This window comes from Sardina pilchardus, chromosome 5 (genome assembly GCF_963854185.1).
Source record: "Sardina pilchardus chromosome 5, fSarPil1.1, whole genome shotgun sequence".
NCBI lineage: Eukaryota > Metazoa > Chordata > Actinopteri > Clupeiformes > Clupeidae > Sardina > Sardina pilchardus.
This window is the reverse complement of record NC_084998.1, coordinates 18,718,951-18,734,397: the sequence shown is the minus strand read 5'-3', so window position 1 is coordinate 18,734,397 and position 15,447 is coordinate 18,718,951. Positions and strand designations below refer to the sequence as shown.

Here is a 15,447-nt window from a genome sequence, read left to right as displayed (position 1 = left end):
GATTGATTTCTGCCCTTCATGGATAACTAAACTGCATAAACATCCATCTGTTTTACACCAATGGAATCTCTTAATCTCTGCCAAACTAGAAACACAAAGCAATCTCAATTGCTAATCCAATTATTTTTCTGATTTCCTTTGACTAGTTTTATTTGACCCTGCTATCCATTTCGGTAGCCGTGGGCGAATATAATAAAAGCAACATGAAAAGATACAAAGTTATATGGATTGTTGATTGTAACTATTAGGCGTTTCCGACAAATTCATAGGCTACGTGTTTTGACTGACAGCTCAGACTCCTCTCGTTACTCTCTACTGCCACCCCTTTGCCCGTGTTTACAGGAAGACATGGCACAGACGATGTTGTCATCTTTTCTGGCTTTTCAACTAAACTGTCATTTCGCGCAGTTACAAGTGTCTTTGACAACTATGAAGGATTATTAGCCTCTTTGCAGGTGGAGCAGCAACAAGACCACATCAGGTATAGAGATAGTCGATTGTTTGCACTACTTTGTGTCCTTTACGAGGTTAGATAGCCAGTTAGCCTGCTAGCGCTAGCAGCTAACTGTTCACCGTTGTCATTAAGCTATCTAATCAGCTGCTTATATTCAGTCGGTTTTAAAACGTTGGATACCATTGGTAGTACTCTAACGTTTTAGAGTGACATTGTTTGTTATTATTATGGTTGCCCTGTGTGTTGTGTCTAGCCATCTAACGGTAGTTGCAGCTAGAAGGTAACGCTAGTGATATTCTACCATAGCAAGTGTATTGTTAGCTAAGTAATGTTAGCCGCAACAGCTGTATCAACGCCATTCATTGTCATTGGCTGGAATAGTTGGCCTGAAAGCCAGTGTCACTTCAAATCAAACTAGAGTAATACGGTGTAGCCTGCTTAGCACGCAAATTCTTGACCTAAACGTTCGAACACTGCTTTTATTGTTCATGGATATCACAGGTATTGTTTCTTGTGTTGTGCAGCCGTAGCAGTATTATGTAACAGCAAGCATCTTCTGCCTTTAATCCCTGTATGCCCACATATCCCGTTCTGTATTCGTCAAGACGCAGAATTGCAGGATTAACTGTTGCCTTTTTAAGGTTCTACAGGTTTAGTGTTTTCAGGTTTAGTGAAACCTAAACGCTGCAGTATAAACTTAATCTAACGTTACCTTGACGTCGCAGTCTCACCAAGATATCGATTTACCAGCATCTATTCATGACCCACATTACAGAGGTCATATGCAGCATGTTAGAATCCAAGAAAAATAATGAATGAAAAACTGAAACGTAGCGAATGGCACCCCAATGCTTTATTCTAAATCATTGCAATTCCTTTATCATCATGATGACAGAAACTTGGCATATTGTTTTAAATGTGTCATTAGAATATAATTACAAAATAACTGATTGTATAATAACTATTTGGCTTGACCTAATACCCGTTTTTGCTTTGAACCTTTAGAGCAAGCTGCTTAGGACTGAGTAGCAGGTTACATCATCTCATAAAATAAGAAGGGGAGCAGGTCTGATCTCTTGTGTTGTGTAGCACTGGCTGGGTCTCCGGCTCACCTTCCCTGTACTTTTTGGTTCTTTTCCAGCTCATCCTCAGCCAGCGCTCCTCCTGATCTCCCACAATGCCCCATGCGCAACCCCCACTCTCTGTGAGTCAGCAAGAAATTCCTGTACTTTAGCAGCGGAAATTACATCCTGGCCTTCCTCTCAGTAAGTAGAGTGCACGGTTGAACGTATCATGGTGCATTATACATTTTATTAGTCAAGTGACATGCCCGAAATCAGATAACAAGAAGGCATATCAATTCTGTTCCACATGTGTAGTCAGTACTAACTGTGTTTGGATATAACATTGACCTTGATACGGTATTCAATTACACTGAAGTTTACATTGCAGTTGCACAGGTTTTATTCTCTTTTTCTTAAATTGTTGTTAAGTAAAAATCTCCTTTCACAAAACAGTATTTCAGGGTCTGTAACTTGTGATTGTGGAGGTAGAAAATGGTTCCAAAAGTCAAAACCCTGTGAACATTATCTGGTGATATGACACGTAGTGAAGTGCTCAGTTAGGGAATCAGGGATTTGAACTCCATCCAGCAAACTGGTAAATGTTAACAGTGGAGGACCTTTGGATTGCTCATCAACCTCTGTAGTAGAGACCCGTTTCAGTACGGTTAGGTTCATTTTCCATGTAGAAGGAAACATTGTTCCACAGTAAACTCTTTTGACTAAAATAGTTATGTTAGACATGCATAACACTTAAATTAAACAGAACTACACTCAGAACTTCTAGATATTTCTTTATTTGAACAACGTTTCGGCTTACGCTTTGACCCTGATGAAGGCGTAAGCCGAAACGTTGGTCAAATAAAGAAATATCTAGAAGTTCTGAGTGTGCCAATTTAAGTCTTTATTTATCGCCGTGAGCACCTCACAAGATGTGCGTTTACCTTTATCAAATAGACATGCATAACACAGCACACTACAGAGTGTATTTGCTTATCCTGTCTGTCTACAGTGCAGTAGACCTTAGTGCAGTAGACCTTAGTGAAGGGGCACACATTTAATTATACTTAATGACATAGTAGTGAGGAGAATGCATTAGGTCTAAGCTTGGTGCCAGGGGTTGAAACTATTAAAGTTTCCACTTCTATTTATAGTTAGATAATAATATAGTTGTAACCATGATAATAATGCTATCCAACAGAAGATCAGACTAGAATAACTGCATTACCTTTTAGAGTTCACACAAGAGCAGGTTTGCACATCTCTGTCGGCTTGAAAGGATAGAATATCAAGGATTTGCTAAACATCTCATTTGAAATTTGGAGGTTTTAGGGGTTTGACATTTTCATTCACACAGCTTGCGTCATAGAACATCCCGGAAGAATGACATCTGGTAATTGTTTCCGGACAGAAATCTGGTCAAAATGTCCCCTTAATGACTGCATAACTCTTTCATTGGGGACTAGGTGTTACCATTGTATGAGGCTATATGTGTGTGGATTGAACACAATCATATTATGGCAGATATAAATGTATCATCATATTTAGTGAGCAGTCTAATGTTGCAAATTCATGTAGAGTGTTTTAGTGATGTGTTGTGTATGTATCATATTAATTTTGATGAAATTGATCCAACAGGTTGGTCCCATTGATTGACCTACTTCAGTCTCAGCTGCCTATTGCATTTCTTCACAACTGGAACAATGGTATCAAGATCAAATGACTTTCCAGGTAGGCAAGGCCAAGGTTAAACCGGTTAGACACTATGACCCAAGGTGTCTACACCAGATATTTATTTTTTATTATTTTGAAAACTGGTGAGAAAACATACTGTGCAAATGCAGTTAATGTATTGTTTACCATATAATTTGTGACATGCTAGTTGTACACATTTGATGATGATTAAAGCCTGTCCCTATACCTCCTTGAGCCCTTTTTATTTTTCGATTACAAAATCAAATCTGCTCTTCACCTGCTTTACATAAAACTCCTGCTGCCACCCTTGATGTACTAATAACAGTACTCCGCTAATTAAAGCGGATTTTTTTTAAAACAAATGTGACGTGTTGATAACCAGACTTGCCTTTGTTTCATTCTGTCCACATATGGATGGTATGGCATGCATGAATACTATTTTTTTTTTGTCATTGGTCAAATGCACTGCAACCGATGTATTTAGGGGAATTCTGTAAAACCTTTCATGTTATGTCCAGTTTTTGTGCAAATCCTGTAAACAGTACAAACAGTTTAACTCTCTGTTGTGGCAGTTAAACATTGAAAACAGTACTCTGTTTCAGTGTCTAAGCAGCCGTGCATGTGTTGAATGGTTAATGTGTCCAGTTTGTCTCGTTTGTACCTCCTCCACAAGAGCCGTGGACAGTGTTCTGATAATAGACATCAGAAACTGAGAAAATGGCATATTTTTGTCAAGAACATCCAGGGTTGATCGTCATATTCATAACTTTTTTTGTACCCCCCTCCCCCCCAGCCCTGGAAGGGGGGCCCTCTGATGGCATGTTGGGAGGGATGTCCATCCCCAGGGGGATGGCCCGCCGTGCTATGAGCTATGACGAGAGCCTGGAGGGGCCCATGTCCCCTCTCCCCTCGGACATCAACATCAGCAACCTGTGGAAGAGGCCCGTCATTCCTGACCGCAAATTCCAGCGACTCGCTGAAGTTGGTCCAATTCCTTCTGTACATTTACTAAAAGCTATTTGTTAGAATTATGTCAGATGTTGCTCAAGAAAGATATTTGCCGTTGATTTTCTTTAGTAAGGACATTAGTGTTCCTGCATTTGATCATGTGGGATTTGGTGCAAGTAATCTTTGGCAATGTTCACTTTGGCAGCTGAGATTTTAGTTATTTGCATATCCAATTAAAAATATGATTTTTATGACGCCTGCCTTGCAAAATCCACATTGAGTCAGAGTTCTTGGAAAGTTGATCAGGCCAACATTCCGGATGATGCGGTTTGAGATGTGATTCTAATTGGACATCTGGAGAGGTCTTTCAGCCTGACCATACACAGGATGGCTTTCAGATACTCTGTTTTATTTGTACCTTTTGGTCAAAGGCAAGCTTTGCTCTGACCCTACTGGGCACTGTTTCACTGTTAAGACTATGCCCTTCATCAGAGGCTAGTGATTCAAAAAAAGCCCCAAACCTGAAATAACATGACATCACACTGTACCTCTGAACAGCTGTTTTATTGGAGGCCAAATGAAACAGCCAGATTGTCATACTGCCAGCTGTTTCCATATGGCCAACTCAATTCAATAATTCAATAAAATTGAACAGAATGGACACGATGACAGTATTACAACAGTGACCTATTTAAATGTCATGAACACCACTATACAGATGTGGTATGCTTGTTTACAAATGTTTACAAAACACTGTGGTAAGACAACTCCAGAGCTTAGACATAAAAACAAAAATAAACAAAAATTGAATACAGTTTGAACATGGCCTTTGTTCTATAGTCGTAGTGATTTGTATGCTTGTAGTAACAGTTTCCCCTTTCTCCCCATTTAGGAGGATGAAACAGGAAGTGAGCTGACGCATACTCCCTCTGTTGACGTGGAGTCTGCCAAACCTCTGGTTCCAGTGGTGAAGGCCAAAGCCTCCTCTGTCCTCATGAGCTCCCTCATTACCAGTAAGACGAGACTCACACATGAACTCTGCACAGTTTAGCCAAAGATCCTTCATTACTATCCGCTTTAACCCTCTCTGGTTTAACATCACATTCATTTGTAACACTTCCATGGAATATGTGGTGGTGGTCATTATGAAAAAAAAAAAAAAAGCATACAAATTTATGAGAATTCCATTTTAGGACGATAAATAACAGAGAAATTGATTTCATGTTGTGCGTAGTTGTGAGACTGAGTCCTTACATCTGGTCTTTCAGAGCAGACGCAGGAGAATATCCACAGGTTTGAGAAGCAGGCCGGTCTGACGGACACAGGCTACAGCCCTCATAAAGGCCTGGTCGATGAGACCCACTATCATCGCATGGCTGATTCAATACACGTGAGTTGTCTACCCGTAGCCTGGCTATCACCAGACCAAGCTCAGTCTTTTAAGATTGAACATACAGTATAGTCTGGGGAGTCTGCACTGTATTTTCTCATTAAGGCCTAAAGAAAGTATGGTATAGCCTTCACAATATGCATTTCTTCATGCTACAAGGATGTTTTTGAAAGCAAGGTCTTCTGTTCTGTCAAAGTATTGCTAACGATGGTGAATTCTTGTCTTGTTATTGCTTTAATTTGACAAGATACTATTTATTGCTACTATTTTTTGTGTCTAGGTAAAAATTGAGGAAAAAACTCTTCTGACATTTCTCTCCTTTCTGGTTGTTTGTCTTGTAGAAGATGCACATGCAGAATACTGACCTAAAAGAGGACAAACAACCATCTGCTCAATCTACTCCGACAACTACTCCACAATCCTCCCCGAAACAGAAGCGCAGGTACAGAGCTCCATGTACATGCAACGCAGACTGAATGTTTAGCATGACACGAGAGGGGGAAATACTGTATGTATCGTATGTATGTAAATACCTGTGTGCTTATATATGTGTGTGTGTGTGTGTGTGTGTGTGTGTGTGTGTGTGTGTGTGTTTCCCAGGAGCTGGTTCAGTCAGGGTTCCGCTGCTTCCATCACCAGCTCTGAGCTCAGCACTAGCTCGTCCAGCTCTAGTGTTGATTTGGGAGCTGGCGAAGGAGGGGCTGTGGAACGCTGGACCTTCTTTGGACCTCGCCTTCCTGCGCAGAAGCCCACCATAGACCCCAGCGCAGAGCCCACAGGTGCAGGTAAGGAAGGCTGATGAGACCCTCGTCGGCAGCTTTCTTTCTCACACACTCTCTTTCTCTCGCTTGCTTGCTTGCCTTCAGTCTCATTTTCATTTTTAACATTTTAATTCAGTTAATTCATTATCCTTATATGGTCAGCAGACATCAACAGGGATTTTCCCTGGGCAGTCTCCCTTGTCTTACGGTGAAGTGTCTGACAAAAGGAATGTAGACGTCTCTATTATCAAAAGTAATCTAAGAGTCTAAGTAACTGGTACGGTAACAGCTTGACCTGTTGTCTTAGTTAATGTGGTTGATTCTAAATGATTGATTAGTAGCAGTAACACTAGAAGTGATTGTACTACTTGCAGTAGTATAACAACTTTCAAGGTTATTTATGGAAAGTGGTCACAGTTGTGAGGAAATAGGCCTTGTCGTCACTGCAAATGGCCCTGGCTTGCAATGCAAATAACAGGTTTCTTTGTTACTGTTCAGGATGATAATTAAGTCTCTGTGATCCTTTGACTGAGATGGTTCTCATAGTAGAGCTATTCATTCTCATTCTACAATTGATTGGCCATGGACTGTGACACCAGGACATAGACCTTTCCTTTTTTTGTGGTGGTGATAACCACTTAGGAGACAGCAGACACTTAACCACGATGGTGCTTTGTAACATGTCTTGTATAGTTTGATCGACCACTTCCTCGTCTCTGTAGCCCATCCAGGGGGGTTCGCATTGCAGCCCTACAAAGGAGCCCAGAAGCCGACCCCTATGGAGGTGATGAAGGCTCAGGCCACTCGGCTGGCAGAAGCTGCTGACCCTGCCAAAGCTCCCAAGATGGAGATCCCCACCATGGACGGCAAGAGGCAGATGACCCGGCCTCACAAGCTCAAGCACCGCGACATGAACGTCCTCACTCCCTCTGGCTTCTGAGCTTCTCTCTCTCTCTCTCTCTCTCTCTCTCTCTCTCTCTCTCTCTCTCTCTCTCTCTCTCTCTCTCTCTCCACCCCGCTGCCGCCACATGTTGTAGTCTTTGCTGTGTCCTCCTGGTCCTCTTGCTATCATGTTGCGTGCATACATGCACTGTAGTTGAAGTATTCCCTCCCTCAACCCCCACCCTCAGTGGAAGCCCAGTAAAGCTGTAGGTCTGTCAGTGAAGTGCTCACAGTTCTGCATCTGCGACGAACAGTAGCTGTTAGTAATTGTGTTGTTTGTGTGTTGAAGTATTGCTGTTTGTGCCATTCTAATTTTCTTCTTTTTTTTTGTTTTTTTTTTTAACCTGCTTCTTAATTTTGCCTTTTGTTGTAATTCTGTTTATAACACATTGTGTTTTAATGAGTCGTTTGATATTTTCTTGAACATTCCTTATCTGAATGGTGCAGCATTTTGTAATAATTTATGTTGTGTGATGCAACATTTGATGATCAACATTTGAGTATGTGACCTTTTTCATTAGATTTTTTTTTTTTTTCTTCCATTATTTCACAAGGGCCTCAAAAGCGATGAAACAACAGTCCCAACAACTTTCTGATGTCATACAGGGACACTCATTGTGATTGGTATTCTCTGTCTACTGGCTGCTCTCATGGCCAACCATTCTCTGTGAATCAGTGGTCCTAAAGTTTCACGTTCTATGTCAATGAAGTTATTATACCTTGGAAAAAAATTAAATGAAGATAACGAGGGCATTACGTAATTTATTATTTGTATTTAAGGTGACTAGATTTTTTGTTTTCAGTGGTCCAACATTTCATTTGGATTCCAGATGTTGAATGAATTTCAGCTCAATGTCCTAAACACACATGTACATACCTGAATAAAACAAATCCTAAGTGGATGCTCTATGCTGTCATCAAAAAACGCAACATCTGTGTGTGTGTGTTATTTGATCTGTTTCCAAAACATGGCCAAGATAAATTCACCACTATCTATTTGAGGGAAACATCTAAGGTTTGGCCCAAGAGACCAATGTAAATGTTAATTATGATACAGCAGAAAAGAACAGTTAACACCCAGTTGACAGCTGATTAAACCACTGAGGTCAAGCCGACATCCTAACAGACTGAGGAGTTCATTTCCTCAAGCCACCCACATCCTGAATACACGTTTAAAATTATAACACCATTACATGGACTTGCCATACTGTAATTACATTGCACTTTTTACCACCTGGGTTATTCTGCGATTTGGAAGGATTTGACACTGTCTGTGTCATTTTTGACACCTTCTTTATAAGACTGTAATGGCTGTTTCTTCCGGTTCTATTTTTACCGGGTGCTTTTCTTCCTCTAACTTTTCTCTCTCTTTGTTAATTTATCTTCTGTCTCCTCAATTGCCCTAAAACTCTCTGTCTCCTAATTTTGTCAAGTTTCTTCTGAAATGCCATAGGCTGAGGAGAAGCAGGCCCACTATGTGCACAAATCCACTAATAACATACACTTTTACAAAACATATGGACATTTGTTCCTAAATTGCTACTATTGAATGGCATTGAAATTGCCAAATGAACAATATCTACCCAAGATACACAGATCCAGTGCTGCACTTGCTGGAAATTATTCTCTCTCTCTCTCTCTCTCTCTCTCTCTCTCTCTCTCTCTCTCTCTCTCTCTCTCTCTCTCTCTCTCTCTCTCTCTCTCTCTCTCTCTCTTTCTCTCTTTCTCTCTCTCTCTCTTTCTCTCTTTCTCTCTCTCTCTCTCTCTCTCTCTCTCTCTCTCTCTCTCTCTCTCTCTCTCTCTCTCTCTCTCTCTCTCTCTCTCTCTCTCTCTCTCTTTCTCTCTCTCTCTCTCTCTCTCTTTATTATTATATATACAAACTACAAAGACAAAAGACATACAAAGAAAAGAGTATTTACTCACACACACACAGTGCATGTTATTACCACAGTGGCCACTAGATGGCGGCATTGTATAATTGACCGGTACCCCATCACTCCACGTAAAACCACCAACATTTCTGTGAATGTGTGAGGAAATGTAGCTGGTTAAATTCAACTCAAATTGTTGCTTCTCTGTCCAAGTCATAATGTTGGCAAGGTAGCTTTATAGGAAATGAATTCAACATGCTAATTTCTGCCGTCTCTCTAAAAGCCTGCCATCAGTCATCTTAATAATAATAATAATAATAATACATTTTATTGATATAGCGCCTTTCAAGACACCCAAGGTCGCTTCACAAATGAATTGAAAACACAAAATAGCCAGGTGCCAGACAGAGCGGCGTATTCGCACAGCGTTCCTGTACAGACATCAGACATTAGACAACCACAAACATAGCGCATTTCACGTGCACAGAGACAGCGCCGAACGGAGTGGCGTAGTCGCCAGTGTACCCGTGGCAACAAAGAACAAATTTACAAAATAACAAGACACAAGACAAAAGATGCCGGACGGAGCGGCGTAATCGCCTGCGTACCCGTGACACCAAGACATACAAAGACAGACACCTTACCCAATTCTGTTGGTTCCGAGGTTGTCTTAGTTCATGTATTGAGCTATTGGCAACCAATTCGCATCATGTGTTGCCACAGTAAACATATTTTCCAGGAACCCCTCCACCCTAGACCTCAGAGTCCTCCCCGTGTGACGCTGTTGTTTTACTTATGAACTAGTGAAACATCACAGGTCATTTCCTTCTCTATACTGCGGCCCTGGTGGAATGTCTGCTGCTGGTACGACGCCCACTGGCCCACACCCTGCACTCCACCCACCATGAGAGGTGAGTGTGTGTGTGTGTGTGTGTGTGTGTGTGTGTGTGTGTGTGTGCGTGTGTGAGTGCGTGCGTGTGTGATTCAGTGTGACCCAAGTGTTGTTACCCAAAACAAGCAACAGAGTGATAATGTACTGTACTCATGTGAAAAAGATAGACACATAAACATATACATCCCACTGAAGACTGTCTGTACAGTGGAAAACATGACAAAGGTGAAAAATCTAAAATATTAAGAAACCCAAGCTGATACAAATTCCACTGTGCCTACAAGAACAAATCGATAGGGTATAAACACTATGATTGACAGACAAACATTACAAAATAAAGGACAGGGGACTCAATACAGGGCAGATCATGTTAGTAACTGTTTTGTTAGTCAGAGCTTGCTATTTTGCAAGATGCCTACGCTTGGTCCTCAATCACAATGTACACACCAACTTGTTGGTTGAATGTCTCACCTGATAAAGGTGTCCCCTGTGATCACTCAAGCCAGAATGATTTGTTTATCGGACATGAGCATGAAAGAAAGTATGAGCTCTGACAGGTTATGATTAAAGGACTGAAAAGGCCCATTATATGACAGTTTTTCGCCATGAATGACTTAAGGAAAATAAATATTGGCAAGGAAACCTAACAGTAAAGGCACTTATATGTATTACATTATCATCAGCATAATTTTACATTACTGAAGGTGTGTCAGTTTACCACTTGCCAAATAATGCCAAAGGCGGGGATGATCTTTTGACCTGCTACATTGCCAAGAGGGTCACTGTAGAAACAGTCATTGTGAAGGTTTTGTATTCATGACAATTTTGACAAATATATTTTCAGTACAGTCATAGTTTTCAGTGTCATTTTTAGTCACTCAATAATTTAACGTATTACATAACTTATACCTTTTACTGTACAATACTCTACAAAAGTTGCTTTTTGGGATGAGCAATGCTGTGATATTTGACATTATAAGGGGGTCTTTGGGTAGATTCCAAGGAAAGACAAAAGCAAGGATTGCCTATACAATGAATGTGCTAGTTTGTATGGTTTATGTTTCAAGCTTCAGTTTTGTTTGTATCTTTTCCAGGAGAGGTTGCCTAGTGCACACATCATACTCACCCTCAAAAATATCCTCCTGGCGTCATTTCAGATAGATTTACTTCCACTTTTTTTTTTTTTTTGAAGGACCAAATACTTCATGAGTTAATTGTTCATTGGTAGAAGGATACATTAGTGTTGGGAGGAATAAGGTGCCATGAGCCAGGAGTGATCATACCCTCTTGCCTCAGACATCAACAGCAGCAATCTGTGGACGAGGCCTTTCATTCCAGGAACTCATAATGACCGGGTTTCCCAGATTCGTTAAGAGGCTCTTAAGTGCTAAGAACTTCTTAGGAGCGCTCTAAGAACATTTGAAGAATGCTCCTAAGAAGTTCTTAGCGCTTAAGAGCTTCTTAACGAATCTGGGAAACCCGGCCAATGTCGGTCCACTTCATCTCATAAATACATTGACTAATTTACATGTTACTAAAGCTATGTCAGAATTATATGAGATGTTGCATTTTTTTTTATCCAGCTGTGATTGTCTTTACTAAGGAAATTAATTGCTCTGCATTTCGTCATTCAGGATTTCATGCTTATTGAAAGTCAACAATCTTTGGCTGTGTCACTAGCTATGACTTGATTTGTTTGCACATCTAATTAAAATCTTATCGCTTTTATGATGACTGACAAGCAACCCCTCCTACTGTGCTATCAAGAATTAGACCATGGCTATACCCACATTCTACAGTGATGTCAAAGCTCAAATGTGGAAGTAACACATCACTCTATTGCCGAACAGCTATCTTACATACAGTATGAGGCACACTGTTTTGATGCTGTCACCAAGTACTGTAACCATCACAACTACAGCACCATGCCACGTACTGAGGCCCCTCACTGGTCGTTTCTGAACAACACACAACAACAGGGATTATTGGATTTGGACAGTTGCCCTCAATCCCATAAGTATTTGGACAGTAACACAAGCTTTGTAATACACCACTGCAATGTATATGAAGTAAAGCATATTTTCAGCTTTAATTCAAGGGGATGATCACATCCATTTGCATACATCACCACCAGTTTTTTGGGGTTCAAAAGTTCAACAGTTGACTGATAAACAGTTTCATGACTAATTGTAGGTTAAACATAACTGCCATTATAGTGATTTTATTCAATACTTGGAGGGAAACATTTTACAGTCAATAGTCTGGAACCAATAAACACGAACAAACACGGAGTTTCCTCCTGTGAGATGCTTTGCCAGGCCTTTTCTGCAACCTTCAATTGATGCTTTTCCTCTGGTTTTCTTTTCGGTAAGTGAGGTCAGGTGACCAACTTGGCATTGAAGAATATTCCATTTCTTTGCCATGAGAATTTTTTGTAGTTTTGTGTCATTATCCACCTGCACTGTGAAGCAATGTTTTGCAGCGCTTGGCTGAATCTGAGCAGAGAGCCTTAAACACAACAGAATTCATTCTACTACCTCTGCAGTCACATCATGTGACCATGTTCCTGTCCGGCAGCCATTGTTTGGGGTCTTTCAAGAGAGGTCTAAAGGCATATCTGTCCAACATGCACTTAGTTTATTAAGCTTCTCTTATGCGCTATGGTTTGTATATTATACTGTAGTTATTTTCATTAAGCTAGTGATTGAATTGACATTTATTATTGCTATTGACCTTAATGTACAACAAACTTTTAAATGGTTTACTGTTCTATGGTTTAAATGGTTTACTGGTTAACTATTGTATCGTTATTTGTGTGTCGCTTTGGACAAAAGTATCTGCTAAAGACCATAACCATAACCATAAATGCCTGTGTACAACACTACAACACTTTAGATCACGAGCTCCTTCTTGTGTTCTCCATACTTATCTCTTCTCGTCTTATAGCTTTCCATCCCATCACTAACCAGGGTTTAATCTGACTATAGTGGTTTGCATTATGTTGTATGAAGTGTCTGGTAAATGGATGTCTCTTCGTAATCGATAGGGCCAAATATGCATCTGTTGAAAGACAAGAGTGGGATCGATTGACTCAGTAAAGCTTCCATGTGGTTGACTAAATCACGGATTAGGGCCAGTAGTTGTACCATTTATATGGTTTTGATTGTTCTTTATGTGCTGATTTAGTTCAAGAAAGGAATTAAAGGATGTCTCTTATGGTTGATGTAGCAGTTATTCGGATATAAATAAATGACAAAACACATGAAACAGCTGGATTTAGCTGTGATAGTTTGAACAAAGACCATTTAAAACTTCGGCCACATATTGTCTATGTAGACTGTTTACACCTTGGCTCTCAGATTATCAATGTAATGCAATTAACAGGTCTGGTGACATTTTATTAAGTAGTAATAAAGTGTCATGATCCTTTGACTGAGATGGCTCAGATTGAACGATCTCATTTCCATTTTAGAGTTGATTGGCCATCATTTACACCTCAGCTGAGCTCACGAGAGGTGTCAGGGCTACATCTGGACATTAAGTATCTATTGGGAAATTCCAATGAACAGTTTGATGGTTAACAGATGTTTTGTGATGTCTCTCCTGTTCTACTTTGGGAAAAATATAAATATAATGTGATGCAATATAATGACTTAGGCAGATGTAATAATGGCAGGGATCTGAAATATTTCTAGCTTTGTTGTGAAAGACTAGATCAAGATTTCTTAAAAATACCTGCATGAGAATGCAAATATTGTAACTCCCACAAAACAAATGTAGTCCTCTCTCTTTTTGCTACTACTTCTGAGTTTGAGAGTTCTCTGTTGGCTGTTTACCCTGCTGCTCCTTTGGATAAGATCTAGCCCATTTATTCAGTTGCTAGTCTCTTTGCCCCAACAGGCTTCGCTCTGCAGTCCTAAGGGAGCCCAGATGCTGACCACTGGGGAGCTCAGACCATTTGGCTGGCAGTGGCTGCCAACCTCAAATACGCTCTCCCATGGACAGAACGGGAGAAATGACCGGCCCAAAGAAGCTATCCCTGTGGTTTGTCAGTGCCCTACTTTCCACCCTCACTGACATTGTAGACGTTTGTTGTGTGTCCTCTGCACTTCCCTCTTATGTGCGCATATACACATTTTCGTTGAAGGATATTCCTTCAATTCCAACCCGCATGCAAGACCAGTAAACGTCAGTCATCAGTAAAGTAGATATTTCTGCTTCTCTGACAAACAATAGATAGTAATCACTGTTTGCCTGTGTTGTTGATCATGCCATTATTTCATTTCTTTATACTGTACCTCTTCATTTTGCCTTTTTTTATCATTGGTCTGTCTATCTAGTGTGTTCAATTATCTAATTCGTACATCACAGATCCTGATCCTGATGTGTTTTGTAACAATTGCTTTAGTTGTGTGATGCAACGACCACGCCTAAGAACAGGGATATATTTAACATGTATGTTTATTTCATGTATTTTACATGCTTCATGGTATAGGGATTCAAAAGCAGTGAAACATCACAACCTGAAAATGGGCTGTTGAACACAACATTCAAAATGTCATGGCGACTGGTTTTGTGTCTGCTGATGTTCTTATGGCCACCATGATCTGTCTTGAATCTGTGGCCCTAATATTTCCCACTCAGTGGCCATGGAATTACTGTATTTTACAACCCCTAAAAAATGTTGTGTTGTTTAAAATGTTGTATTCTGTGATACAGCATTTCAAAAGTAGAGAACAATTAACGATTAGACTTGTGTCCTCAACACAAATGAACATAATAGATGTCTACTGGTGAAATAAATCACCATGTAGACATCAATAATCTGTCTCGTTACTGACAGATTAAAAAGTCTCACGTTGGACTGAAAAAAAAAACAAAAAAAAAAACAGTAAGTCAGTTGCATACAGTGTCAGTTAACATTCTTCGTTTCTGCCCCCATTGAGGATCTGAGAAGCTTTTTCAGTGACCTTACGTTGGTAGCGCAACCTCGAATATTCCTTCTGCTTCAACCGGTAATCAGGGTCATTCTGGTACTTGTCTCGGGAACGCTGTTTTTGCTTCTCTCTGTACACGGAGTCATTCAGGTACATGTCTCTGGAACGCTGTTTAAGACTCTCTCTGTACACTGCGTTATTCAGGTACGTGTCTCTGGTACTCTGTTTTCGTTTTTCTCTGTACACGGAGTCATTCAGGTACATGTCTCTGGAACTCTGATTTTGTTTCTCTCTGTGCACTGCGTTATTCCGGTTCTTCTGGTATAATTCTTTGAAACGTTGCTTCCGTTTCTCTCTGACCACGGGATCGTTCTTGTAACGATCCCTATAGTACTGTTTCCGTCTCTCCCGGAAATCAGCATCAAGCTGGTAACGATCTCTTTCGCGCCGTTTTTGTGCCTCATACAGAGGATTATTCTTCCTGTTCCTTTGTCGT

At 40.4% G+C, this 15,447-nt stretch overlaps 1 protein-coding gene across 1 annotated transcript; it reads left to right on the top strand.

Moving 5' to 3' along the window:
- Positions 1–327: 327 nt before the first annotated feature.
- On the top strand, positions 328–8,001 carry kiaa1191 (KIAA1191 ortholog). The gene is made up of 9 exons (XM_062536795.1): positions 328–481; positions 1,596–1,719; positions 3,154–3,246; positions 4,004–4,191; positions 5,051–5,171; positions 5,427–5,548; positions 5,890–5,990; positions 6,149–6,333; positions 7,032–8,001. The coding sequence occupies exons 3-9, from the start codon at positions 3,219–3,221 to the stop codon at positions 7,247–7,249; spliced, it is 963 nt and encodes a 320-aa protein (XP_062392779.1). The 5' UTR covers positions 328–481; positions 1,596–1,719; positions 3,154–3,218; the 3' UTR covers positions 7,250–8,001.
- The last annotated feature ends 7,446 nt before the right edge of the window (positions 8,002–15,447 follow it).